General features: G+C 39.1%; 2 protein-coding genes across 3 annotated transcripts; both read right to left on the reverse strand.

The window, feature by feature from the left end:
• Nucleotides 1-5,600: 5,600 nt before the first annotated feature.
• tm7sf2 (transmembrane 7 superfamily member 2) lies at nucleotides 5,601-16,357 on the reverse strand. Of its 2 annotated transcripts, XM_074610904.1 has the most exons (12): nucleotides 16,247-16,329; nucleotides 15,447-15,497; nucleotides 14,950-15,032; nucleotides 13,807-14,003; nucleotides 12,675-12,729; nucleotides 11,941-12,135; nucleotides 10,834-10,937; nucleotides 9,055-9,174; nucleotides 8,706-8,874; nucleotides 8,541-8,621; nucleotides 8,228-8,350; nucleotides 5,601-6,287 (listed from the first exon to the last, which is right to left on the reverse strand). In XM_074610904.1, exons 3-12 carry the CDS (start codon nucleotides 15,020-15,022, stop codon nucleotides 6,127-6,129), a joined length of 1,278 nt encoding a protein of 425 aa, XP_074467005.1. In that variant the 5' UTR covers nucleotides 15,023-15,032; nucleotides 15,447-15,497; nucleotides 16,247-16,329; the 3' UTR covers nucleotides 5,601-6,126. The 2 variants fall into 2 exon arrangements, with proteins under 2 accessions (XP_074467005.1, XP_074467006.1); XM_074610905.1 differs by lacking the exon at nucleotides 15,447-15,497 and having other exon boundaries at nucleotides 16,247-16,357.
• Nucleotides 16,358-18,036: 1,679 nt separating this feature from the next.
• Nucleotides 18,037-26,585, reverse strand: vps51 (VPS51 subunit of GARP complex). The gene is made up of 11 exons (XM_074611534.1): nucleotides 26,103-26,585; nucleotides 22,516-22,645; nucleotides 22,261-22,407; nucleotides 21,961-22,180; nucleotides 20,571-21,486; nucleotides 20,251-20,466; nucleotides 19,933-20,016; nucleotides 19,687-19,821; nucleotides 19,452-19,573; nucleotides 19,157-19,244; nucleotides 18,037-19,067 (listed from the first exon to the last, which is right to left on the reverse strand). Exons 1-11 carry the CDS (start codon nucleotides 26,277-26,279, stop codon nucleotides 18,807-18,809), a joined length of 2,496 nt encoding a protein of 831 aa, XP_074467635.1. The 5' UTR covers nucleotides 26,280-26,585; the 3' UTR covers nucleotides 18,037-18,806.
• Between the last annotated feature and the right edge of the window lie 284 nt (nucleotides 26,586-26,869).

Here is a 26,869-nt window from a genome sequence, read left to right on the forward strand (position 1 = left end):
GGAGAGGCGGCAAAGAGAGGATGATAGCCTTTCATTAATGTCTGCACCTCCAGAATACTAACATCTCAAATTATAGAGCACTGGATGCCTATTGGATTGCGTAACAACACCGAGTTGACACAAGTACATCTCCACAGCAAGAGATTACTGATGAAAATGTCACTGCAGCTGTATTACATTGAACACTTTCTGACATTTTCATGCTCAGCAACATTTTCTTTCTTCTGGTTTCATAAGGAAGAAAAGAAAGAGACACAGCAGAAAATGCTGAGTATGTCTCTAAGTCGCCTCAGGGAGTCATTTGTAAGGGCTGTAAGGTTTGCCAGGTTATCACTTGTCTAAATAATGATTCAGACAGAAAACAGAGCAACAACGAGGCTTCAAGCTGGCGTTTTCCCTCTGTTTGAAAAGGACATATCATTCCCTGTCCAGTCGCTGTCACCATAGAAACTAAATTGTATTAGAGATTCCTGTTGACTCACTATGAGGCTCTCACTCAAAACACAGAAAAATCCAATTCAAGTTGGTTCACATGCCTGGAAGCACTGCTTTTCTGCGACAACACTTTTTTTTTTAAATTAATATTCCATCCGGTACGTATATATAACAGGTTCATGTATGTTGTCATGACAACCACAACCCCAACGCTTCTATGCATGACACCTGCTTATCCCAGGATACACACACACACAGCAACATGCACGCACGCACACACACTCACAACACATGCATCTGTTTCTGTCTCATCTCACAGCTCACACTGTTTCACACTCATCATCCCGGGCTCTTCCTTTTTCTGCACCCTCCACCACCATAATTGTCTCAACTCCTTTCCCCTCTCTCCTACGTCTGTGCTCTCAGAGAGATGTTACCATGGAAACTGGCTACAACTGATGGGCCTGAAACGTCACGATTGGCATACACAATTGGCAAGTGCACGCACACCCAGAGGTGCATGCATGCGGACACATACACACACACACACACACACACACACACACGCACACACACACACACACACACACACACACACATTTTGCTCATTCATTATTATGCAAGACACTTCGAGATATTTTGCATATTATTATAGCTGTACAGACATGCATAGATATGAAGATGATAAGTACATACTGTACTGTACATTATGAGAAAGACTAGAGAGAAGTGAAAGCATAACAACTCAAAAGTGGACTAGGAAAAAATTTAAATAACCACCTTATTCACAAATCAGATACATTTATATTCGGTTTATTTTAATTTATTTAAATTTTGTCGTTACAAAATGAAGATGTTGTGTGTTTTTGTCAACCTAAGAATGAAGAAGGAGCAGATGTGCTTCTTTAACAGTGGCTGTTTGTGCCCAAGAATGTGTCAAACCTGTTCGCACTTGTGTTTTTATTTGGACGGTGGATCGTCGGTCCAGACAGAGACTTGAGCGTGACTCACTCTGACTGTCAGATGCTGTCTCGTTTATAAAAATATCCATCGCTTTCATCTGTAACTAAATACTAAGATCATTTTTCAATTAATTGCCTTATTTATAAAATCCGTGACATTTCATTTGTCAATTATGAGCAAATTAATCTCTACAACAAATTAGAAAATATGTCCTTCAAAATATGTTTTTGCCAAAAATGAAAAAACAAATCAGTGGTGTTATTTATAAACTAAACAAAACAAATCCCTTCGTCTGTAGCCATGATGGTGTTTTTGATCAATTAAGACTGCAGGTTGACAGTTGTTGATATAAGGTCTATTCACAGTACATTTTTTATGAATGAGGCCCTGAGGCTTTTATATCTGAGGTTTCTGCTGAGCTCCCTTTGCTCATGACTGTCTAATTTTACCTTTGATGATAGACTACTGTAATATTGATGGTAACGGTGGTTTAAGACTTTATACACATCTTTATAACTTATGAGTAGAAAGGCCGGGCAACGGGACATTTTTCTCAGTAAAAACACAAACTGACTGTCTGAAAATCAGATCAGTATCAAACTGAGACACATGTAAATGATTCAGAGAATATGTTCAGTCAGTTTAGACAATAATGAACAGAAAGTATTTGCTGCATGGTCAGAAAATTTGGGCGTTTTTGTCAAAAATTCTCATAATCTTCACTAAAGATGGAAAGATGGATGTTTGGATCAATGGTGAAAGAAGTACCCAGATCTTTTACTTACGCAAAAGTACCAATACAACAATGTAAACGCAGAAGTTACAAGAAAACGTCATGCATTCAAATCCTACTTAAGTAAAAAATATTAGTATTAGCAAAAATAAATCTACGTAAAAGTATGTATTCTGCAGAAAATGTCCCTTGACTGATATATTATTATGTATTACATTCTTCGCAGTATCTTACTCTTTATATACAGTTATAGGTATACAGTCCAGTCGTTCCGAATCCGAATAAATAATAATATTTTGACCTTTTTGAACAGTTATTTAAATGAAACCAGGCTTAGAGGGGAAATCCATCTTTAGTCAAACTGCTAGCAAAGCATAGACATCTGTGAATCTTTATCATATTTTATGATCTTGTGTTTTTGTAATCTAAAATTGTATGCAATCTTAATTGTAATTTGAAAAGAACTACAATCTATAGATGACAAATGAAAAAATAAATGTAGTACAATAAGAAGTACAATATTTCCCTCTACAATGTAGTGGAGTAGAAATAAGTAGCATTAAATGGAAATACTCAAGTGCAAGTATAAGCAGGGATGGAAGAGTGCTAGAATACTGTACTCAAGTAAAAGTAATGTCCTTTTGTAAAAATGTAGTCAGAGTAAATGTTATTTTGTTACGTTTTTAAAAAGGTAAGAGCCTTAATAGAATTAACCAGAAAGGAGACAAAACTCCAAAAAAAAAAAAAAGCTGTGGACACCGCAGCGGGTGCAGCGAGCATTATTAAGCAACATAAATTAAATAACCTAACACTTCTTATACAATCAACAGTAGAATAAAACATCCCCAAGGCAGACAGCACAGAGATGTCTAAACAAACTCCACAACAGCTGCAGCCACAAACACACATTAAAGATAACAGAGAACTGTAGTTTTTACACATGGCTTAGTGCACACACGGGCACACAATGGAGAGAGTTACAACCATCATGGTAAGTTCGTTGTACTCACCTGTCTTGTGCACCGCGAAGTCCTCCTCTGCTCCATGTTCAACTTCTCTGCTGATCCAGTCCACTCAACCTCACTATAGTCCCAGACTCTCTGTCACACTGATCTCAAACGTTTTCAAACATTTTGAGGTGAAAATAATAACAACAGAGAGTCCTCAAACACCTCACTGAAGGTGGAAGTTCCGGGTGGTGCATTAAAGTGGTGATTAATTAAGGTACATACTGTGATGGACTTTTCTGTCAATTCCTCTCTCCTTGGTCGGGAGGTCAGAGTGTTTCTCAGAGTGTCCCTCTGTTGACATTATTGGGTTGGAGTCCTGTCTAGGGGAGCCACCGTTATCTGTACAGCTGTGTCTGTAGTAGGGACCATAGAGCCTGTCGCTGGGGCAACCAGGGTCAGAGATGCCAGAGGAACCGTCAAAACATGATAAGGTTAAAACACTCAGCACCAGGGAAGAAGGGCAGAGTTGTGAGGCCTTCACGCAGAGAGCACCTCAATGATGGAGACCTGACAATTGCTCCTTGATCAAGCTTCAATAAACCTTCTGTGTAAGACATCAACAGCTCCGGGGCCTCTTCCTTCCTATTGTCCATTTTCACACTATTGTAAGGCAGACTTCCCGTTGCGTTAACTATAAATTTATTACTCAATTAAACTACTGTAGGGCTGTGGGTAAAGCAAGAGCACGGGGACAGCTTAGTCTGTGCAACAGGATCCACTTTAATGACCTCCAGCGTAGGACAACTGAACACCAATAACCAAAAAAAGTGGCACCTTACTTCTTACATCATATCACTCCGCTAATCTTCATCATCACTCACATTACAAGCAAGTAAGGTGCGCCATATGATATAGTTCCAGATCTAAATTAAGGAGCAGAATACAATAATGTGTATTCTGTAAACAATGTGTGATTGCCATTAATTAATTTACATAAATTCTAAATAATAATCTAAGGTTATCTGCAAAATAAGTCTTTAAAAAAATAAATCCAATCTTACATTCTTCCCCCTCTTCGGATGAAACGTCCTCATTTCAAAGTTTATGAAAAATAAATCTAATCTTACACTATTGTCATTACTTTTTCACGTGAATTTTACTCTGAAGTACAATTCTTAAGACAGAAAGTAGCCTACTTAAGGAAAAGTAAAATTACAAATATTTAAAAATACTCAAAAAAGTACAAGTACACAAAAAAATGACTGTTTCAGTAACGAGAGTAAATGCAATTCATTATTTCCACTCCTAAGTACAAGTATGTCAAGGCTGTATTTAAGTACAATACTTGAGTAAATGTATTTGATTACTTTCGAACCTCTGGTTTTGGATGGCACTATAAAAAGATGAAATATTGGAGTGATTTGTCATTATTATCTGCCAGGTACCACATAATATAGAATTACATTCAAACTAAAATTTTGTATAAAACAATTCAACATTCAAATAACCAATCTCTTGTGAGAAAGACAATAATATTACATTATATCATGTAAAAAGTGGTACAAGAGCAATAAAATTAACAGAATCGGGGTGGAAAATAAATACAGATACAGTACATATATATATAAAACCTAAGAATATGATGTATTAATTCAGCATGAATCCAGCCACCACAGTATTATACAAGCACATTCCTAATTGGCACTTAGTGTATGAAAAACAACACCAAATAGCTTGAGTGCTGTGTAGGCAGGGCCAGGGGCCAGCTGTACTGTAAATGGGCTTAAAAGGTGGAAAATTAAGGTGTGCGTCAGAAGAGAGCTCTGTCATCCGTATGCACACATCTCATTTCAATATCAGAGAAAGATTGTTTGCAGTGTAAATGCACAGTGATTTAGAATTGCAAATGCTGATTTTTGCATTGCGTGTTAACAGAATAGGGGTTTAAAAAGAGGTGCAACAAAGAAAAAAACTCCACTTTTAAAATGTTGCTGGCCATGATAAGATTTACTACTTAGTAAGCACCTATTCAAAAAGTTTTCCTCAAGGTGACGCATCAGTCCGTTAACAATACGACCACCTGCCACCTCCACAGTGAATCAACCTCCTCTGATTCAAAGCTTCAAGAAGGAGCATTACTTTAATGATGATTGAGGCCATTTTTCAGGCTGCATTTTACTTGTACTAATTCTGTCCAAATACTTTTTGTTCCTTCATAGTAATTTAGAACAGAGCGTATTCAAAGCTCAAGCCTGACAGAAAAAGCCCAGAGGCTCGGAGAACGTCTGCTATTAAGGGCCTGAATGCTTGAAAGAGAATCCATTTAAACAGGATGATGACAGGTTGGAAAAGGTTATTAAAAACTGACACGGCTATTAGGTGCCACCTTCACAGGCTTGAAAAAACTCCATAAGCATTTGAGCTCCCCGCATAGTACACACAACATTATTGTGTATTCCACAATACTCAAGAGAGATTCACTGTCTGTCTAATAAGTGAAATTAAGATGCATGATGAAGTGTCGTTTTGTATTTGTTTATTTTAAATGTATTTCACAGATACACACACTTAAAAAAGAGGACATTGTAAAAACAAAAAAATGGTAAATATTCTGTGACCCAGTCTTTTCATTAAAAAAGGCGCAGAATGCGTTTATTTGTTATTTTTCTGAGATCATATTTTCCTCAGACAAGAATCACAAGGCCACACTGTCTTCAGATGTACTACAGCTTTAGCCTTTTATGCTGGAATGCTTTAGCTGAACAAGAGACTGATTCACCTGTATCAGATTCCTCTGAGGTTTGAGAGTTAAAAATTCAATGAATAAGAAATTGCGATCCGTCCAACGAATCAAGGCTGATTCAAACTGTGAGATCCCTGCAGATTCCCAGTAGCAGCATCGGATATTATTTGCGGTTTGTGTGACTGAAAATGGATTCACATTTCAAGTTATTGCTAGGTTTGTGTGTGGATTTAAAAAAAGTCACAACAAGGATATTGTGAGACAGTTTTGGTCCCGTTCCACCCATCTGCTTTCCTGTTCAGTTAGTAGATATAGGGGAAGATCCTGTAGGGGACACGTCGACAGTAGGTGTCCCACGCCAGTCCGTATTTGGCCCTACACTGTCTCTCATCACGAGCCTCCCGGTGAATCAGCAAGACGGTGAAATATATGACATAGAAGTACGGCAGAAGATGTGAGAATCCTAAAAAAAAAAAGACAAGCATTCATAAACTGTAAGCAGGAGAAAACTAAAACATATTTATGATTCACAGATGAAGTTATTTAAAATGATCAAGACACATTCTTTTACTATTGTTGTACATTGTTCACGATGTGAATGACATCAAACAAGCTGTAATCAAGTGTACACCCTCCTCTGCAAGTAGCTGTACCTTTTCTTTTCAATCCGTGTTACACAAGAGCCCTGCAGTGAATACCACTTTGATTACGCTTTTAATGTTCCAAGTGTTGGTCATTTTTTTGAGAGTGTTTTTCAGAAAATACCTTTTTGTCTTTCAGTCAGGGTCTGAATGTTCCTCTTTGTGAGTGCAGCTTTCATACGTCTGGAATACACTGTTATTTTTTTTTTTTGAGTGCATAATTTAGCCGTTTGTGACTTTTGCAGCGGCAGAATCTACAGTACATCTCAATTACACAGGCAGCGACACGAGTGAGTCACGCAAAGTTTGAATACCAATGAGCACAGTGTGACAGCTGGAACAAAAGTCTGACAGCCACCATTTTAAGGAGTGAGTTTTCACGGGAAACATAAGGCAGCTTACAGAGGAACAAAGAGAACACATTGTTGCTGCCTTTATTGCTTCTGCATCAGTCACAAACACGGTGTAATTATCTAATATGGACAGGAAGGAAATAGGATACTTGTTTGGTAGCTACTGAAATGTCTTGATATCGGAAACCGTCAGTTACAGAAAGTTTGCCGATTTGTATTTTGTTCAACTTATTTTTGGTCAAGTAATTCCTGATTTAAAGCAGATATAAAATTAATATTTTCATAGCAACAATGTATCATATCATTACTTGTATATGGAAGGGGAAAACCCACAGATAATTATGACGTGACTGTGCAGTTCCCCTCAGCTCTACTGAGCTTTTAAGCGTCTTTCAGTTCATTGTTTTGATTTTCCAGCTTGCAGCTTTATTGCTTTGGTTTAGTCTCGCTGCTCTGATAATAGTGTTGTTTTTCAGCCGCATCAGGCAGCTGTTTTTCAGTGAAAAGCTCTAAAAGCCCAATGCACACTATTTGCTCAGCACCAAACAGCAAACAGACACAGTAAGCGACTAAACTAGTGGAGCATTTAGCAGCTGGTGGGGCAAATTTGATGCACAGGATGTGTTAGACACACTGCATTGACTGTTAAAAGGAACAGTGTATAACATCTCAGGGGATCTATTAGCAGGAAATGGAATATAATATTCATAACTATATTTTCATTAAGTGTATAATCACCTGAAAATAAGAATTGTGTTTTCATTAGCTTAGAATGAGCCCTTTATATCTACACAGGGAGCGGGTCCTCTTGTTTCTACAGTAGCCCAGAACAAACAAAAACCAAACACTGGCTCTAGAAAGTTAAGAGATAATTGCATAATGTTGCTTTTAAGGTGATGCACCAGTTAACAATACGACCACCTTTCACCTCCAGTTGGTGGAGACCAAAACAGAGATAAAAAGAAAGTGAATATTTGACTTATATTCATCAGATGACCACAAACGTGACTCCAAATGAAAGCTATAGTTGAAAAATTTGCAACTGTTTGCTCGCAACTTCTGCTGCCCCCCCAATAAAGCCTTTAAACTAAAGATTTAGATCAGTGGTTCTCAACCTTTTCGTGTCAAGGAAACCCCGAAACTGATTGAACTGTAAGTTGTTTCTGTTATTTTGTCCACCGTACCACTGTACAGATGGAGAGTAGTGACAGTAGGATCCACATTGTGTTTTAGATCATGTCATTAAATGTATCTCTTTCTAATGATAAATATGGTTGGACAAGATTAATACTGAGCCTGACATTAATCTCTTACCTATGACTTCATCCACATTTTCTAACGATGACTCTCTGTGACCGTGTTACATCAGTGTAAAAACGAGCCTTGCGGAGGCTTTTAAGCTGTCTTACCGCATGGCAGGGACCACGCCAGGGCCATGAGGAGGTCACCGAGGTAATTGGGATGACGAACGAGACCCCACCAGCCAGACACCAGCAGCCGTTTCCCTGTTGCTGTGGCGATGGTCTCCAGTCCTGCAAGGAAAAAAACGCAGATGTTTCTGAGTACAAGATGTGAAAGTCACTTCAGAGATCAACTCCCACTTCATTCTGATATACGCAGCATGAGTTCAGACACATAATTAGATAGAAAATGATGTGAAAGAGCACAAGTGGGAGTATTTGTCTTGATTTAGAAAAGATCGTGTATAAAAAAATGACTGACTTGCAACACTTGGATGTGTAGGGTCTCGTCTGAACTGGTTCTTCTGGGAGTTGGATTTTCTGAAAACATAATATCCAATACCTGATGGCAAAGAAGACAAATGTTAACATCGCCATCTTTAACCACGACACACAGCCTGATGAACAAGAGCTCACACATGATTACCATTCATTGCTATTATAGCTGCTGCTCCGAGTGAACTTAGGGCCTGCGGATGCACAACCAGGAAGGCAGCCTGCAGGCCGTATGTGAAGGGAACCCATGCCAGGTCCCCAAAGACCAACATAAAGCCAAAACCGTCATGCACAATGTCCATGGTTGTCAGAACAGCCTCCTGTTAGGACACAACGGTGCATGGGATTAAGTGAAAAAAATAATAATAATAGTTACAAAGATCTCTCTGATCTTTTGGTATCTTTTTAAATGTCTGCAGGATTAAAATGAGAATTCATGTATGACATTTAGGATCTACAAGGAAGCATAATCTTTATCTGTGACTCTGTTGAGCCCTCACCTCGTTCCACAGAGCATCCGCCACATACAGCAGCTGGAAACTGTTGACAAGTATCATGGCGAGTGAGGGGGAACCGCGGAGCTCCACCTCCTTCATCAGCATGCCAAGGTTTATGACCACCTGAGAGAAAAGACGGGGGATTAATATCACCAGTTAGGCGACAGTTGTCACCTACATTTCCCAAGTATTGGTAGACAAATTCATTATGAGATTAATTGGATCAGAACTACAAAAAGCCAATGTCAGGTGAAACACCAAACATCCAATAATCAATGCAAAGAAACTGCAACCAGCACCACTATATTAGGTACATCTGTACAATCTAATGCAATCCAATACAACAGCACTACCATAAATTATTAATCTTTTATGATGCCTTCAATGTTTGTTTTTGTTGACACTGCCATAAAGGTGTTTAATCAATTACATGTTTTAGCACTGGACTGCATTATAATCAGAGCTTTGTTTCTAATATACTGCCCCCGTCATGTACGTAAATAAGGAGGACAAAAAAATGGAAACTCTCAATATAATGTCATCCAGTACAACACTACCTTTAGCTATGACCTCAGTAATAAACAAAATTGAATTTACACATTTCCAACAATGTAAAGGTAGAATTTATAGCAGAGCTGTTGTATTGAATTGCATTAGATTGTACAGATAGACCTTATAAATGAGCAAATGGGGGTATGTTAAAGAGGACCTATTGTGTTTTCTTTCCTTTCCTAATAATAATAATAATAATTTAGGAGACTTAGCCCTTAAAATGTCATTATCAGCAATTGTAAGATGTTGAAAGTACATAGTTTAAACATTCAACAGGAAGCAAACATCTCCCACACACTGTCTGTAGCCAGCTGGTGGAAGCTTTTTCTGTCCTCTCCTACGCACCTGGCTTTAGAACATTCAGATGTGCAAAGGTTTTACTGTTTATACTGTAAATACAGAGTAAAAATACGTAAATAATGGATTCATAACATTGACAATTTTGCAGTATGACTCCATCCTTTTACTGTCTCTACTACTGTCTCATAGATGGTGTTTTTTTTATGACTAGTGAAGATGGAGATAACCTTGTTGTAATTTTAGGAATCTGATTTGAAACTCTCACTGGAATTTCTATATTTCGTCTCATTCGGTCTGACGACTCAGACACAGAGAACGACGCCTGCCCTCCAACAAACGTCTTACTGTGTCAGGTCATCAGGGAGAAAAGTTCCTGATTCTTACTGCAAAATATTATGAAAGATCAGGGGAGAGCAACATCGCCACCTGTTGGTGTTGTTGGGCTCTCTAAAAGAGATCACCACGTTACAGCGTTAATTAATGCTTAGAGGCATGCATCTTAAATTATTCATATTTACTAATGAAGTGAAAGATTACAAACGTATTCTGTTTTAAGCAGTACACTCCACACATCACAACAGATTTAGAAGTACATATATCAGCTTTGTGTTTTAATAAACACTTTGTTGTTTTTAGTTCTTTTGCTTTTAAATTAAATGACATTGTTTTGCTGTATTACTTCTTCTTTGTATGAGAAAATGACAGCTAGGGTTAAAGACCTTTTCTGAAAGTAAAATATAAGATTCTATGAAGCAAAATTTAATATAAAACGGCTCTTCACACTTGATCAGAGGCAGTTTCACTAGTTTTTACCTCAAAATACGGTATAGTATACATTTATATGTATGATATATAATCTTAACAGAAACAGAATCTCAAAAAAAATGATTTGAAAGTGAGTTGATTCTTCACCCCTGCAGATTAACTCACCCAGCCCATCAGACCCGGTCTGAGCTCACAGAAATATTTAAGGTCAAAGTTTCCAATCCGGGGGTTTAGCTCCCGTCCGATGAAGAAGTCATACAGGGGATTTCCTAGACAGGACAGAGAGATGAACGCATTCAAAAAAAATCTAATTCTGTACTTTCAGTGTCTGCAGGTACAGCATATACAGTAAATCAAAAGTGAATTAATATCATGTTTACAGGTGATCTGTCTGTCATGTCACTGACTTCATCAGCAATCATTTCAATATTAGCAGTCAATTAATTAGCAACTAAAAACCTGTTTGCAGTATAAAGCTGTTTAGGGCAATTAGCTTGACAAATCCACTGTCACATTAATATGCATTTTTCACAGCGGACATTTTCACATGTCACAGTGGGAAAAGCACAGCTGTGATCAACATTAATTGACGGCTGCATTCCATTTAGATGTGTGAAAAAGGTCGAGGTAAAATGTCTTCTGTGAAAAAGGCCTATGCTGATCTGTGATGTTCAATCCATTGCATCAGTTATTACATGTCGGTGAAGTGAGAATACTATTAGTTTTGCAGGGATTTTTGCAGCTATAGCTACATAGCATCTTGTTTCCATCCTTCTCTTTAGCCACTGGCTTAATTTATTTTGCCTATATTCTGTGAAAATCATACATGTATGTACCTATTTTACATGTTAATTAAATGAATTTCATGTGAACTGAATCACCAAGAAGTCTGACTCTACAGCATGTGCACATAGAACAACATGTCGTTGTAGCTCTGCTCATTTTGTCTTTTCACAAACTGGGATGAGCGCCATCATCGGCGAGCAGAGGCTGAATCACAATACTGGATGCTCTCAGGTTTCTGCCTTCAGATGCAGCAGAGCACACAGCGTAGCCGGTGCAGCGGGGTCATCTTACTCGAAAGAGTGTTCACTTGATGCCTGCAGGCTCCTGAAGAGCTTGGCCTGTTAGATAATTACCCACAGGAATACCAAAAATCCTCCTACAAACATTAAAAGAGTCCTACAAATGCACAGTACATGCCCAGTAAGTTGTTTTAAAATTGTATTTTTATGGTGGATTCTTCCTTTAATGATGAACTTCCACCCTCACCTGTGTTGCCCCCCAAGGCGAGAGCATGAGCGGGAACCATAAAGGAGCGGATGTAGAGGTAGACGGAGAACAGGAATGACACTGCTATTGCACACACAGCCAGAGGCAACAGCAGCTCAAACAGATACCCCAGAGGAGCCCCGAGCCCCAGTAACAGCATCAGCAACACGCCGCTGATGCACAGGCCGTGAAAACCTGGGGGAGAGAAACAAACAAAGCTAAATGTCGAAGCCCGGGGGAAAGAGATAAGCAGACTGACACAGGCTGGAATAAAAATAGGTAAAAGTTGGAAGAGATGGAACTTCAGATTGTGTAACTTATGTAAACTTTAGCTCAAGGTCAGGTCAGCCAGAAAGCGTAGAGGTTAAAGTAAAAGATACATAAAGAAACACTTTTAGATCCTCCTTAAAATAAAATGTCACAGCAGGTGCATTACAAATCGGGAAAAAAAACTCTCAAAACTTGTGTAAAAACTCAAGCATAACAATGAAATATTACAGCTATCATTACTTTATAATACTTCAGTATATAGACAACAATATTCAAGAGCACAATTATCATTACTCACAGTAAACAAAGCTGGTCATTGCTCAACAACATTGCAGAAAATCACACTTAAAATATGACTAAAAGATCAAAACTGTGCCTTTAACATAACTATACTCATATAACTCATATTAACTCTTAAAAATAAAAACAAAACATATGATGCGTTGCATCAGTCATATAAATACCATTTATGGGATACTTGAGACGCGTTCCATCCCTCAGCACTAATCCTTCAGACACCTGCAGGTAAATACAATCATTTTCAATTTGAACACATAAAACATATTCTGTGTATTTCTTAATAATTAGAACAGAGTCATAGGCCAGGTAAAGCATATTAATTTTATCTGTGGGGGGACCAATGAAGTTGTATCTTAGAAAAAGTCAACTAATCCAAATTCAAGAGTATACTGTATATCATGGTATGGAAAATATATGCAAAATCACAAATAACATTATAAATTGAGTCAAGTTTTTAAGGCTTACACACAAAAAAAAAACCTCTTCACATGTGAAGGGGTATCAATCTTGTCTTCTATTTCCCAAAATGTTGAACCACTGCAGCTGACTCAAGAGAACAATGGAAACATTTAAGGTGCCATTATCTTGTAATTACCACTTGTGGCCGCTGTTCAGCAAACGTTACTCAGCCCGGCTTTAACAACTTCTTTTGTTGGTTTAAAAATACAATTAGGTTGGAATTAGGGCTGGGCAACATGGCCAAAATCTTCTATCACGATATAGGTCATTTCATATCTCGATAACAATATATACTGTATATCACAATATAGCACGTTTTCTGGTAATCCAATAAATAAATAATCTATATGAAATAACCACATGGTAAGCCTGTTTTTGTAAAATCCTGTGTAAATTCAATACTTGACAAATGAAAAGTATTTTTTCTCATTTTATATTCTCATTTTAAGAACACGAGTGCAAAATGAACATAACAATTTTAAGTGAAATTATAGAGAAAAAATAAATAGCCCTAGCTGGAATCACTCATTTAAACAGTGATTACACTATATGATCATATTATCACAATTCCACTGAAAGTTGATAGACAATAATTATTTAATTTATTAGTATTAATTATCACCTAACCCTACATCATAAATAAGTGTTTATCATTGAGTATGCATGGTTTAATTCAACACACAACAGGTGCTTCTATGGTTGGTTGTATCATCAAAGTCACCATTTGCCCTAAAACATTATTTTTTTCCCAGGCGCAGCATCTTATTGGTGTGTTCATCACCACAGCTAGTTTTAATGCAAGTTTAACCTTGAGCCAGGCTGATGAACGTGTCATACCTTTCCTAATGGCATCACATAGAGGAGGGCATGCAGAGAAATCCATCCCAGCAGAAGCACCAGCGCCAGAGGGTCCCACAGCTGGTCAGTGGAGGGAAGAGGAGGAGGCCACTGGAGCACGCTGGCATCAGGGGACCGACTCACACAGCTCAGGAACAGCACCGTCAACGGGAGGAGGATGGGTATGCATAAGGCACCTGAGAGGTATTACAGATAAAAGTGAGATGACAAGTTGACAACACATCACTGAGCAGTAGTCAGAAGCAATGAAGATACAAAAAAAAGTGAAGCAGCATCACAGGGAAAACTTGATAATGGAGCACAGTGAGACCATTTAAGGTACCAGATAGTATATAATATAGCAAATGTGTGATAACGGTGAATAATTATGCATGTTGAATAACGGCGTAGTAGCAAAACTATTAGAGTAGCTGTCAGCGCGGGTGCAACAAACCACGTAGTTCACTTCAGTATTGTCATATCTGCAGTCAGCAGAGAGCTCAGCTGTCATGTTCAAAATGTGATTTTACTTTAAAAACAACTGGATAGCAAATTGGATGTGATGCTCAATTTAAGGAACGCAGCAGGAAAATGTGCTTTCACACACACACATAAGCTGTGATGTATTTGTTCTCTCATTTCATGTCATGTTCACAATAACAAATCTTACTTGGATGGTTGTGATGATTCATAATTAGAGCTGTAATGAAAAGTCTTGTGATGATGGATTTCATGCTGTGATCTTTACTGCAGCGAGTTTTGTCATCTTATTACATCTATTGTGGCAGCAGTTTTATGATTTTATGAGACAACAAATATCATGACAGTGTCTATATATCATAAATAGCAAATTAGCATTAATGCTCTTTTGTATGCCGCTGTTGCTGTGTGTTGTTGTGAGCAACATAATGAAAATGTAATTCAGCATTCACAATTTCCAAACAGAAGAAGTGTGAACAAGTGACACACAAGTGACAGGAGTGCATGAATAATGAAATGATTATTTTCTGCTTAGCTGCCGCAAGTGTAATAGGAAACATTTCTATACGGTGTGGAGTAAAAGTGCAAAACGTCTTAAATAAAATGAAGGTGGGTGTATTGTGATAGCTCATGGGTAAGGCGGTCAGGCCTGCTGTCACTCACCCAGGGTTCCTCCAAATTCCCTCTCTGTGTCAAGTGAGGATCTCTGTTTGAGCGCTTGATTGTTTGGCCTCATTATTGGTTTCCTGTAAAAACATATATAGGTGTTAAGGTAGATATATTTCAGTCAAAATTAAGGCATTTGAGGAACAAATGAATAGTAATTAGATGGTAATGTCAATTAGTAAAAATCCCAGCATAGCTGTAGCTATGCTGGGATTTACATGGAGGTACCAAACTGTAACAACAAGAACGTTTTTGACAGGATAGTGACAACTACCCAACAAGTTATAAAATAGTTCAAAGTAGCTTCACTCAATCAGCTACATTAAAATGCTGCCTAGCTTTTAACGCATCAATAATAATAATAATGATATATAAATTTAGTATATTTAAAGGTGCTATTGATAACATTGATAACATTCAGCCACTAGATCTTGCATTCTACCTCCCTCATTCCATTGCATTTACTTCACAACAAGTCATTGCCAGGCATTTACCGTCAATTGGCTCACAAGCCTTCTTAGAAGTGGGAACCAAACGTCAGATATCTAACACAGAGATAAACAAAACATTCATTTTGGACCCATCAATTTTTTCAATTATTAATTCACATTCATAATAATTTTTTTTAGGAAAAGCCATACTTTTATTCGGCACCTTTCTTAAGGCTCTCTGGATGTATTATTATTTATTTAGTTTTTAATTCATCCACATAAAAATGTTATCAATAACACCTTTAACGCTATGAAAGTGGCCATTCTGATGCGTTCAGGGGCTTTTACTTTTGATACTTTAAGTGCATTAGTTGGTAATACTTGTGGCAGAGTATTTTTTTTTTTTTTTTTTTTTTACATAATGGTATTTGTACTTTTAGTTAAATAAAAGATCTGAGTCTTCCACCACTGGTCAGTGGTCAGTCAATAAAAAATGAGTATCAACGATTTGATGTTTCAGTGTCAACAAAAAGTATATTCAAATATTCTTTAAATCATTTTCCACATTCTATGACATAATGTAGATTAGCTGTTATTTTGTATACTGTTATATTATTGCGACTGCTGTCATAAACCACCGTGACAAAGTTCAGGTCACCCTGTTAGTTCTTGTGTGTCCATGCAGCTACATTTCTATTATGAGACGTGAGACAACCGGCCCTTTAACGTCGCTGTCCTATCACTTGCGGATGCTACAATAACCTAAACACGAGAGAAACAATTAACAGCTTTGCATTAAATTACAGTGCATGTAAAGAACAAAAAGCTACTAGTCTTGTAACACAGTAAATACAGTGTCTTACCGGTGTAAAGCATGGAGGTGTAGATGGGACGGTAATGATATTCTTCATGCATCCATCCAACCTGCAGATGGAAACGCCCCCGAAACACGTCAACAAGCAAACTGTCTCTCAGCCAATCAGATCCCTCCGTGGTCATCAGAAGAGGGTGGAGAGAAGAGCGTTTAGCCAATCAGATGAGCTCATCAAGTGGCGACAGTGAGCTGCGTGCTGTAGAGAGGGATGGCTGCAGACGTTGTGAAATACACCTGAATTCCTGAATAGACTTTTTTTATTTAGATTGGCTTTTAATACCTAGTAGCGCTGTGACATTTTTTCCTGTGCTTTTTATGTACCTTTTTATGATTTTATGATATATGTTTTTATTCGTTATTTCTTGATGTTAATGTAAAGCACTTTGGGTACCTTTTGGTTATTGTAAAGGGCTATACAAATAAATGTTGATTGATTGATTGAATTCCATTGATATCTTGTGATATTGTGGAGTTAAACGACTTCTAAAACCTGTATGTTAACAGTGAGGCTGCAACTGAAAATATTCATGTAATAATATTATACCATGTGGCTGGTACTGTTTTCACCTTGTCTGTGTGTGCCATCATGGCAAAATGTGGTCCTGGAGACACCTACTGTTGCAGGAACTACCACAGATGCAGTTTTGAGTACTTTGCCAAGTGATTATATTTCTGTCTGCATGTGGACAAATTTTCTGTGTGTTCCAATACCCATACTACCAAACTATTTAGTCTGAAAGAAAAATAACTAGTACGTCCTAATTCATAGCATGCATACAAATGCAGTATGCCAAGAATAAAGAATAAAATTGGCTGCAAGTTTGTGTATTTCTTTGCAATTTACTTTTTACAATCTTGTAAACTGTTTTTCATAGTTGATGAACACAACCAGACCGCAAAATCTGGAGACAATTTATGAGGCATTGGCAAACTCGGGAGATGTGGGAGGAGAAGACAATAGAGAGGATGAAAATAAAGTCCATATAGTCAAAACAGACATAAAAGCCAAGTTCTTCCAGAGGTTGATGAATTGCGAGGAGAAGCAGAGGAACATGAAAATGTGGTCCTGGAGACACCTACTGTAGCAGGAACTACCACAGATGCAGTTTTGAGTACTTTGCCAAGTGATTATATTTCTGTCTGTATGTGGACAAATTTTCTGTGTGTTCCAATACCCATACTACCAAACTATTTAGTCTGAAAGAAAAGTAACAAGTACGTCCCAATACATAGCATGCATACAAATGCAGTATGCCAAAAATACCTGGATGTTCTACTCTGCATCCCGTTGTATTTTGCAGTTTGCTTTTCTGGCTATTCTGACCCACAATCCCTGTTGCAGCGGATATATGAGCAAGAGGGTCAAAGTTCAAGGCGCAATGTTATGACGAAGTAGTATGTCCCAGTTGTACGCATACTACATGCAACAGTACGTACTTTGTAAGGGCAGCTGTAGTACGTACTACAAAGAAAAAGAAAAAGTATGCAATTTGGAACACAGCGTTTGTCACAGCGATAGCGTCACAACCGTGCAAGATGCAGTCACAAAACTTTACAGGTATGTAGCTGAGATCAAAATTAAGACTGAGTTCGAAGATAGATGTGGTTCGGTCAAGGGCGCCAGAAGTAAGGGGGGTAGGAAGTGGGGAAGGTGCAATTGGCCCCCACACTTTACACCTTTGGCCCGATTTGGGGTGCCAGTGTGATGTCATCCATCGCAAGAAGGTCTCTAGCTTGAATTTGCCTGTTTCAACTGGTTTTGTAATGGAAGAACACACATTTTGAATCTCACACATTCATACACTTTTATTGTAGACGTACACATTTAAACCATTCCTGTTTATCTGTGGAAGGCATGCACAGAAAACAAGATAATCAACTAACCTGAAGTCAAGAGTTACAGTAAATCTGCTGTGGTTACTTTAGTGTTAAGACATACTGTAGATTACATAATCAGATGACATTCAGATTGCATATTATTCAGCAAAATTACCCCTAAAATAATGTATTAATACAGGAGATTTCCACAGGACACAGCTTTTGTCTTTAATCATTCATATTCTGTATTCAAAACGTGTTTTAAACACGTTTCCTTCAAGGGGAACATGTGATAAAAAGTTTCGCTTACATCATGGGTAATTCATTTATTTTTATCTTTGCCAATATAGGAGATGAGAGGGGTTTCTCTTCTCATATTCTATGGTTTGTAATCACTATTGTAATATTAAACCCAAGTAGTCAAGGCTCATGTGCACTTTATAAGGCAAGTGCCTGGAATGAAATATTGATCTGTCTGATTTAATCTTCTTGACAACATAATCGCCAAATGTTGTTTGATTAGTGTTGGAAGATTTACTGCTATTCTTACAGTAGTGAAAGTGCTACCCCTACCCCATTTTACAGTATTGTTTGAATCTGGATTAATAAATTTAACATTTAACAGTAATTATGTAACAGAGAGTTTAAATTCCAGTGTGTATTGTTATTCTGTCTGTATTTGTGACCTGGTGTTTGGAGAAGACTTAGCTGGCCGTGCCGCACTTTGAGCTTTAACCCCGTTCACAGATCACTTCGATCACGCTCTGCTCCATCGGGGCGGGATCCAGGCACCGGTGGGCGGAGCTCCCCACTATCTCATCCAGCAGGAAGTGCACAAGGTTCTCGTCGGAGACGAACCGCCACAGGTACATCTGCAGGTAGTGGCAGTCCACCTGGATCTGCTGCAGCCCGTAACGGCCAAAGGTGCGCAGGCGGACGCACTCCAGGAATGTCTTTAAACTGATTTTGATAATTCCCGTCATCACGGAGACCTGGGACATTGAAGGGATGTGTGGGTTTGTGTGTGAGATGTGATTTTCACTAAAGATAACACTACAGCATAACAAAGACCTGCACTCACCTTGTTGAACTCTACTGAGCTGAAGATGTCGATCCTCTCTGAAAACAGCTTGTGTATGTTGCTCAGTAGATTAGTATCCATGGGAGCACTGCAGGGAGACAAAATGCTCAAGTAAATCCACAATTAAGAGCTTATTCTTATGCTTAAAGACAACTCGGTAACAATTGTCCCCCCTGCAATGAAAGCGAAGGCGGTAATAGAGTGCTACAGGAATGAGTCCTAAAACCCGGAAATGAGGTAGCATTTTAGAGGACTCCACTTTGTTTCATCACCAGTCTATTTGCAGCATGTTTACCTTGGAGTGTAGCTGGCAGCATAGCGGGTCTGCTGCCTCGAGCTGCTGTACACAGAAAAAGTCCTTTTGCTGGAGTCACTGCTGTGTGCTTTCCTCACACCTTCTTCGTACAACAGACCAACCTATGGTGGAGCAGAGACAGTTCATAAGACAATCTACACACGCATGGTGATGAAAGCATCATGAGTGGACGTGAGGACATAATAATGCAGATGATGATGTTGTGAACTGTGACCTGCACATCAATGGAGGTGGTGTCCTCTACTACTCTCTTCATCACAGCGCGGACATTACGTGGCTCGATGGTGTTGACCCAGTCTCGTGTTTCGACGCTTTTTCTTAACATTTGAGAGATAATCAGGCCCTGAACCTGCAAAAACAAACAATAAAATAAACAAATTTGTGAGAAGAGATTTGTGGAACTATTTCCCTGCATTGATCTCTCTTTTTTCCCCCTCAGTAAGAAAAGGTGAAAACCTACCTTTACATAATGGTTCAGCAGTTTCTGTGCTGCCTCCCTGGCTTCTGCACATAAAGTTGTGACGGGTGTTACGGGACTGTGATGCTGAGAAAGTACAAAAAGGAGAAGACAGGTTACATTTTGGGAGTTGAAATATGTCAATTTTAAGGAGTTTAAAAAAAATCATTCAAAAACATTACAGAATAGTAATTTTATGGGGGCTGATGCACTTTTAAAATGCAACTTTCAAGAGAAAAATACTGTTAAATACTGTATCTTTACAGTGTCATATGGTCTTTTGTGAAAACCGCTGCATTCATAAGCTGACAAGCCATTTACCTGCACGAGGAACTGTTCATCTGTGAGAGTGAGTATGTAGGAGATAGTAGAAGTCTCGTAGTCCAAGCAGAGGCGAGACAGCAGCAGCAGAAGAGCCGGAGGAGTCGAACCCCCCTTGTCTCCTGCACTCTCGCAAAACTGGCGAGAAGACTGGCACACAAACTTTATAAAGCTCACCACCAGGCTCTCACGTACACCCTGGCTGCAGAACTCACCCTGTGAGGAGAAGACAGAGGAAAACAGCTGTCACTCTGGGGTAGAGCAGAAAATGATTTTGTCTGGGGCAAGCTGTTAACAAATAAACAGGAAAAACTATTCACCTTGAAGTACGGCTTGTTGGAGAATGTGATGTCTTTAGCTGTGAAGAGATGCACTGATGCCAACACTGACTTGATTTGATTGAGAATCGAGGCCGACAGGGAGGAGAGCAGCTCTGGCAGGCTGGTCGGATCCCTGCCGGACACCAGTCCCCCTAGAAGACCTCCGCCTCCAGCCACTGAAGCACTGGCCACAGAGAGCCGAGGTGTCGCCAGGGCCTGCCTCACGTCTGTCAGGCTGTCCATGTAGAAGCTCTGCAGGGCGGAGAGGTACTGCTTGACTCGCTCCGTCGCCGCCCGCACCACAATCGCTGTCCCCTGGTTTGGCACGGCGGAGCCCGGCAGCAGTTTGGCCACAGCCTGAAGTCTGCGGTGGAAGCGGTCGAGCGCGCGGACCAGGAGGGAGTTATCTCCGACCCCTTTCTCCTCTTGTATCCTTCGCTCCACCAGCGAGAAATACCGAGCGGCCAGATCATCCACAAAGGCGTGCAGCTTACCATTTGCCATCTGAGGGATATTTTTGGATGCGAGCTCACCTGTCTGAGCATGGTTGATAAATAGTTCTTGATAGGATGCTATTACTAAACATAAGCTGCTGACAAATTCGTTGCAGCCTCTGTCGATGAATTCCAGGATGTCAGTGTTTGAGGTGGGAGAAGGGAGAGCGCTCGTTTTGGGGGAGCTAACAGTCGGAGATCCAGGGGCCGCAGCAGCAGACGACAACTTGCGTGCGGGAGCATCTTTCACGATTGAGGCAGACGGGTACGGTCTTATCTCTGCTTCCAGACCCTGGAGGTCCGACTCGAGCCGAGAGCGCGCATGGCTCAGGAATTTATCACAGAGCTCCTCCGCTGGCTCGTCCAGCTGTAGCAGCAGCTCCACACACTCTGATAAATCTTTAGCGCTTGACCCACCATCCCTTTAAGGCAACAACAAAGAAACAAATCTATCTTTAAACATGTCGAAATTCAAACTGTAAAAAGGATTTTGTACAGGAAAGCACAACATTCAATAGTGACAAAACATCTGTATTACGGCAAATATTTTCTTAGATGACTTTTTAGTTGAGCAGCATTAATATCTTTAATATAAAATGTAGCAAAATGGCAATATTAGTTTGAGTGAAATCAGGATGAAATAATGGCAACAGTCTAAAAGAACCAAATGAGGATTTGTCATTTTCAATTGATTCAATCCTAATTTATTTCTATGAACTCCATTTTTCCATCTTTAACATGCTTTTCTGTCCAGCACCGCGCTTTTGTAAATACTTTTCATAAAATATGGTTGTCCTCGTCAGTCACATTTCTTGTTTGCAGTAAACGTGACTCCTAAGTGTTATGTTCACTCACAGTGGCGTCTCTAATCTAAATGTAGGTTGAGAGATTCCCACCTGAACTTCTGTCGAAGCTCCTGCGCCAGATTGTCCATGATGGCGTGACAGTCGTCCTGGATCCCCTTGAAGGAGGGCAAGTGGCTGTACTGCTGTAGCACACAGCGGGCGCGGCGGTGGGATCTCACCGCCTGAGCATAGGCCTGCAGTTCCAGACACTTATTTAATCTGGCAGGCAGTTCAAACAGAAACTGCAGCTTCCTCAACAGAGTGTGAACCCCTGGAACACGAAAAGACAAAAATATGAAAATAACCATCATGAACTGACTCAACAAAACTAACTGCCTGATTAGGTCTCACCTGAGAGTTTTGTAATCTGTGCGTGCTGGTCTTGAAGAGTGCCACTGATACGAGCACTGAACTCAGTGATTGCAGCCATGTTGGCAGACAGGCAATCCATTTCATCCTCCATCTTTTTGAAATCGTTCTTCATCTTTCTTATGGTGTCTGGAAAAAAACACGGCAAGATGGTTTACCTATCCAGCTATAGACAATTCAACGAAATCGGACAACATTTCAACAGTAACTTAACAGTGAGCGAGACGTCCCCCTCACCTGTAGCAGATATGAACTTGTTGTAGTTTTCATACACCAGCGTCTGCATGTCGCTGTCCAAAGAGCGGATCTGCTTGACCATGCAGGTCTCCTGGTCCATCAACTCCGCAAGAGAGCACTCCCTTCTGAGCTGCATTCGGACACAAAACACACAATGGTCACATGGACACTTAAAAACAGTACATATAAAATTCATGTTGCAGCTTTTTTTATAACTGATTTCACCAAAGCAGTGTTAAATTATCATCCACTGCCTGTAAATGTGTGTACATTCAATCACTACCGTTCTTCCACAAGAAAGAGCGCAATGATGTGTATGGAATTTAAGTTACTGCAGGTTTTACTGGTGATTTCTTGGATAATTATTTGTTGTATTATGTGGTTAACAAGTCCAGTCCACTTCATTCTTTGCCTTTTCCATGAGATGTAATGTCAGTTGAATGAACACTAGTTAATTTTTGCATTGTTTGGTAATGAAAACTGTAGTGTGTTCCGATACGGGTACCAGAATCGGAAATGCGTCCGATACTGCCCAAAAATCAGTATTGAGTATCTATGCACCGATCCGATACCATAATTTATTAACCCAGAAAAAAATCAACTTGTTTAAACGGATTATTTAATATTTTAGAATTTTTGTTATTATTAATTTATGTTTTTTTGTAACTGACAAACTCAATAATAAAAGAAAGTTATATTGCATTAATTCTCTGTATGTATTTCTTCATGTTTTAGTAAGTGTTTAACCTGAGCCAGGCCATACAACAAAGATAGTAATCATATCACATCCATACATGGTCAGTAGTAATAATAATAATAATCCGCAAGTTCATGTATCGGATCCGGTATCTGGAAGGAAAAAATGGTATTGGAACATCTCTAGAAAACTGAATTATATTCCCACTTAATGTTTGGGTATCATCGGATATTCCGTTTTTCCTTTGGAATTCAGAAAGGAAAAAACTTTTTATTTTTTCGTTTTAAACCAAAAACCAGGAAACGGCCGTTTTCTCGTTTTTCGTTTCTGAATCAAAAAATGAAAAACGAACCCAAACCGGGCCGTTTGTTTGTTTTTGCGAATTCCTTTTCTCATTATTCGTTTTTAATTGAAGAACGGAAGTCACGTGGGTTTTTCGTTTTAAACCACAAACGAAAAACGGAATCACGTGGTGCTCTGTTTGTTTTTTGTTTCCAAACGAAAAACGAAAAAAACAAATTAAAAAAATGATCCGATTTAGTTTCTTCAAGTTTCTTTCTGTCATTTTCTGTTTTGAATCGAAGTGCGGAGAACGGCAGTCACGTGACCAGGAAGTGAAGGCAAACATGTCAAAATAAAAGCCAAGAAGATAGTTTGGTCATTCTATAAAAGTGTAACATTATTTAAGCACATGATCAAAGTAATAGTAGAAGATAAATAGGCTAAATAAATACACAAATAAGTACATACATAGATACTTTTTTGTTTTGTTCTTTTCATTAACACATGAATGTCTTTTATCCAAAAAGTGTGTGATAAATTACAGGGAGGGTCTCTACAGATGTTATACAGAATTCTCACATAATTGACAATTTTCTCTCTCACACCCTCACTATGGGCTGTTTCTTTATGTCGGCAGGTGAGAAGCACTATGTGGCTAATCCTTTCAACACACCTGACACTTCCACCTGATCCCCTGCACTCCATTAGGAAGACTGTAGCCGAGTAGTTCTACATCATGATAATGATGATTTTTCAACCAGCGATTATGACATTAATGCCAGGTAGACAGAATAAAGCTCTGTCTGTCATGACAATACTGTACTGGACTGAAGGCCACTCCATCACTCTAGATACTGTAGATTTAACAGATACCTGCTGTCTTCAGACGGCTGTAAAGAGTCACCCGAGTAAAGGAAAGGCTTTCAGTACAGTTCTATTGTCATGACAGACAGAGCTTTATTCTGTCTAGCTGGCATTAATGTCATAACCACTGGTTGAAAAATCAGCCTTATCATGATGTCGAACAAATTAACTAAATTACATATTATACCAAATAGACTAGAAATGATTGAAAAGCCTCATAAACCACCAAACAGAATACAGAAAGTTAGTGATTTCAGTTTTTTAGTGAACTGTTGGATTTATTATGTACAAAAGTGCTTACAATGACCTGAAATAACCTGCTTATAAGGGAAGCTGAAAACTGTTGTATTGTTTCATAATTGCTCAATAACTGTCTCTCAATTATTAGCTTCTAAGGGCATAACTCAGGGTGAAGGAATGAAGGACTTGGGGCTGTTCAGTTGTTGTTGCACTGCTTTGTTCCTTGAGGAGGTGATTCGGTGACTGTAGATTTCTATATAGTCACATTGTAATAATCTCCGGCAGCATTTGGAGAGGCTTTGAACTACTCAAGGGCGAGGACAAGGGGGAGGCACACGGGACTGCATGTTCTGTTCTTTTCACAAGGTCACGGGAGGATGGAGTCAGAAGAAGAAACAAAAAAGAAGATATGCAGCAAAAACATCACGTGCCATAAGCTCATGACTATTGATATTGTGTAAACCATAAAAACGCTGGATCAGGGATAGCTCGGGGTTCAGACTTCGCGAACTGACCCATGCATTGTATGTTGTCAGGGACACGTTGATTGGATCCAGAATTCTGTAAACTCTGTTATCTTACTTATGCAACATTAATTGTTCGGAATAAATTGTCGTTTTTTTAATTTGTTTTTTTCGTTTTTCGTTTGGAAACAAAAAACAAACAGAGCACCACGTGATTCCGTTTTTCGTTTGTGGTTTAAAACGAAAAAACGAAAAACCCACGTGACTTCCGTTCTTCAATTAAAAACGAATAATGAGAAAAGGAATTCGCAAAAACAAACAAACGGCCCGGTTTGGGTTCGTTTTTCATTTTTTGATTCAGAAACGAAAAAATAAAAAAACGTTTTTTCCTTTCTGAATTCCAAAGGAAAAACGGATTATCCGATGATACCCAGACCTGTTTGGTTCTTTAGCCTTTATCCCATGACCTCATGTCAATTCACAACTGTCTGCATTTTTACAGGTGTCCATATTCCCTGGTACACCTAAGGAGCCTTTCCAGTGTGTCATCACTTTAAACTGACTGCTGGTGATGCATCCCAGACACTCAAATTTCCTTTCAGTCAAATATTATTATAAAATTATAAAATTAATAATAAATTATAATTGTTGATTATAAAAAAGTGGCAGTTTTTTATTTTAATGTATGTATTGTTGTTTGTGTTGTATGTTTTTTAATGGACTTCGAGTCTGTCAATAAAGATGAATTGAATTGAATTAAATTATCATTCATATTATCAATTCAATTCAATTTCCCTACCACATTACAGCAAATGGCCCTCTGGGTATTGTAGTTTTATGAGCAGTGAGCTCAGCAACAATACTCAATGGGGACTAAATATCATTTAAAAACAGCATATAGAAAAGTTACTAGGCCCATTAGGAGATCCAGGTAACACTGATATTGGCACACAGTTGATAGCATGCACAGTGCTGCAGAGTGCATTAACATGTGTGTCACAGTGGAAACAGTTCACATGACAGCAGAGAGAGGCTCTCACCTTGTTGAGGAAAACCTCGGGGTCAAAATGCGGCCCGTTAATGTCGCAGGGATCCAGGGACTCCGGCAGCTCCGGGACCTTTCCTTCCTCATTCATCCCGTAGTAGAGCTTCAGCATGCCGTGCACCCTGCGCTTCCTACCGGCTTCGTCCACCAAGCCGTCCGCCTCTCCGTCCATACTGTCCACCGGCCAGCTGACACAATGCACAAACAAAACGACGATAAACAAAGACGACGAGCGTCCAGCTGGCAAGAGAGCAAACTGACAACTAACTAAAAACGTTAACTTCTTGCTCCAAAGTGACTGATATTCGTGTAGCTTAGCTGTCTGCTCTTAATAAGGTTTTTTTGTTCAAAATAATGAATTGGAAAATGTCATATTCTTCCTGATACACAAGTACACAAGCAGCTAGCGTTGAAAACGTCACTGTTTCCGGGTTCGTAGCCTATCCGGTGTTACGTTGTGTTGACGTCGTCAAAGAGTAAGTGGAGTCAAGAGAGTTGGCTTCTCAAATGTACTTCTGGTCTGATAGTCTGGAAGTGCACTACTGCGCATGTCATGCTATTCTACTGCTGTCAAATGAACCAAAAGAATAGATACGTATAATGCATTTGACAATAACTGCACTATACGGTATAATGGCTGTGCAATATCATTATCGTTATTACTACTAAGGTGTAATTCATACTGTGCAATATTTTCAGGTGGAATTTCATTTCATTCTCACTGCAATATCATTTTCCACTTATGCAATTTTGTTAATAGTC

Source organism: Sebastes fasciatus, chromosome 16 (assembly GCF_043250625.1).
Source record: "Sebastes fasciatus isolate fSebFas1 chromosome 16, fSebFas1.pri, whole genome shotgun sequence".
Classification (NCBI taxonomy): domain Eukaryota; kingdom Metazoa; phylum Chordata; class Actinopteri; order Perciformes; family Sebastidae; genus Sebastes; species Sebastes fasciatus.

Coding starts and splice junctions, on each gene's coding strand:
- tm7sf2 (XM_074610905.1), bottom strand. CDS start 15,022: ATGAGGCCAAACAATCAAGCGCTCAAACAGAGATCCTCACTTGACACA. Junction 14,004..14,949: donor GGAATTTGGAGGAACCCTGG/GTGAGTGACAGC, acceptor AATACCTCTCAG/GTGCCTTATGCATACCCATC. Junction 10,938..11,940: donor CGCCTTGGGGGGCAACACAG/GTGAGGGTGGAA, acceptor TGTCCTGTCTAG/GAAATCCCCTGTATGACTTC.
- vps51 (XM_074611534.1), bottom strand. CDS start 26,279: ATGGACGGAGAGGCGGACGGCTTGGTGGACGAAGCCGGTAGGAAGCGC. Junction 19,245..19,451: donor GCTGCCAGCTACACTCCAAG/GTAAACATGCTG, acceptor GTCTCCCTGCAG/TGCTCCCATGGATACTAATC. Junction 19,068..19,156: donor GCTCAGTAGAGTTCAACAAG/GTGAGTGCAGGT, acceptor TCAATGTCCCAG/GTCTCCGTGATGACGGGAAT.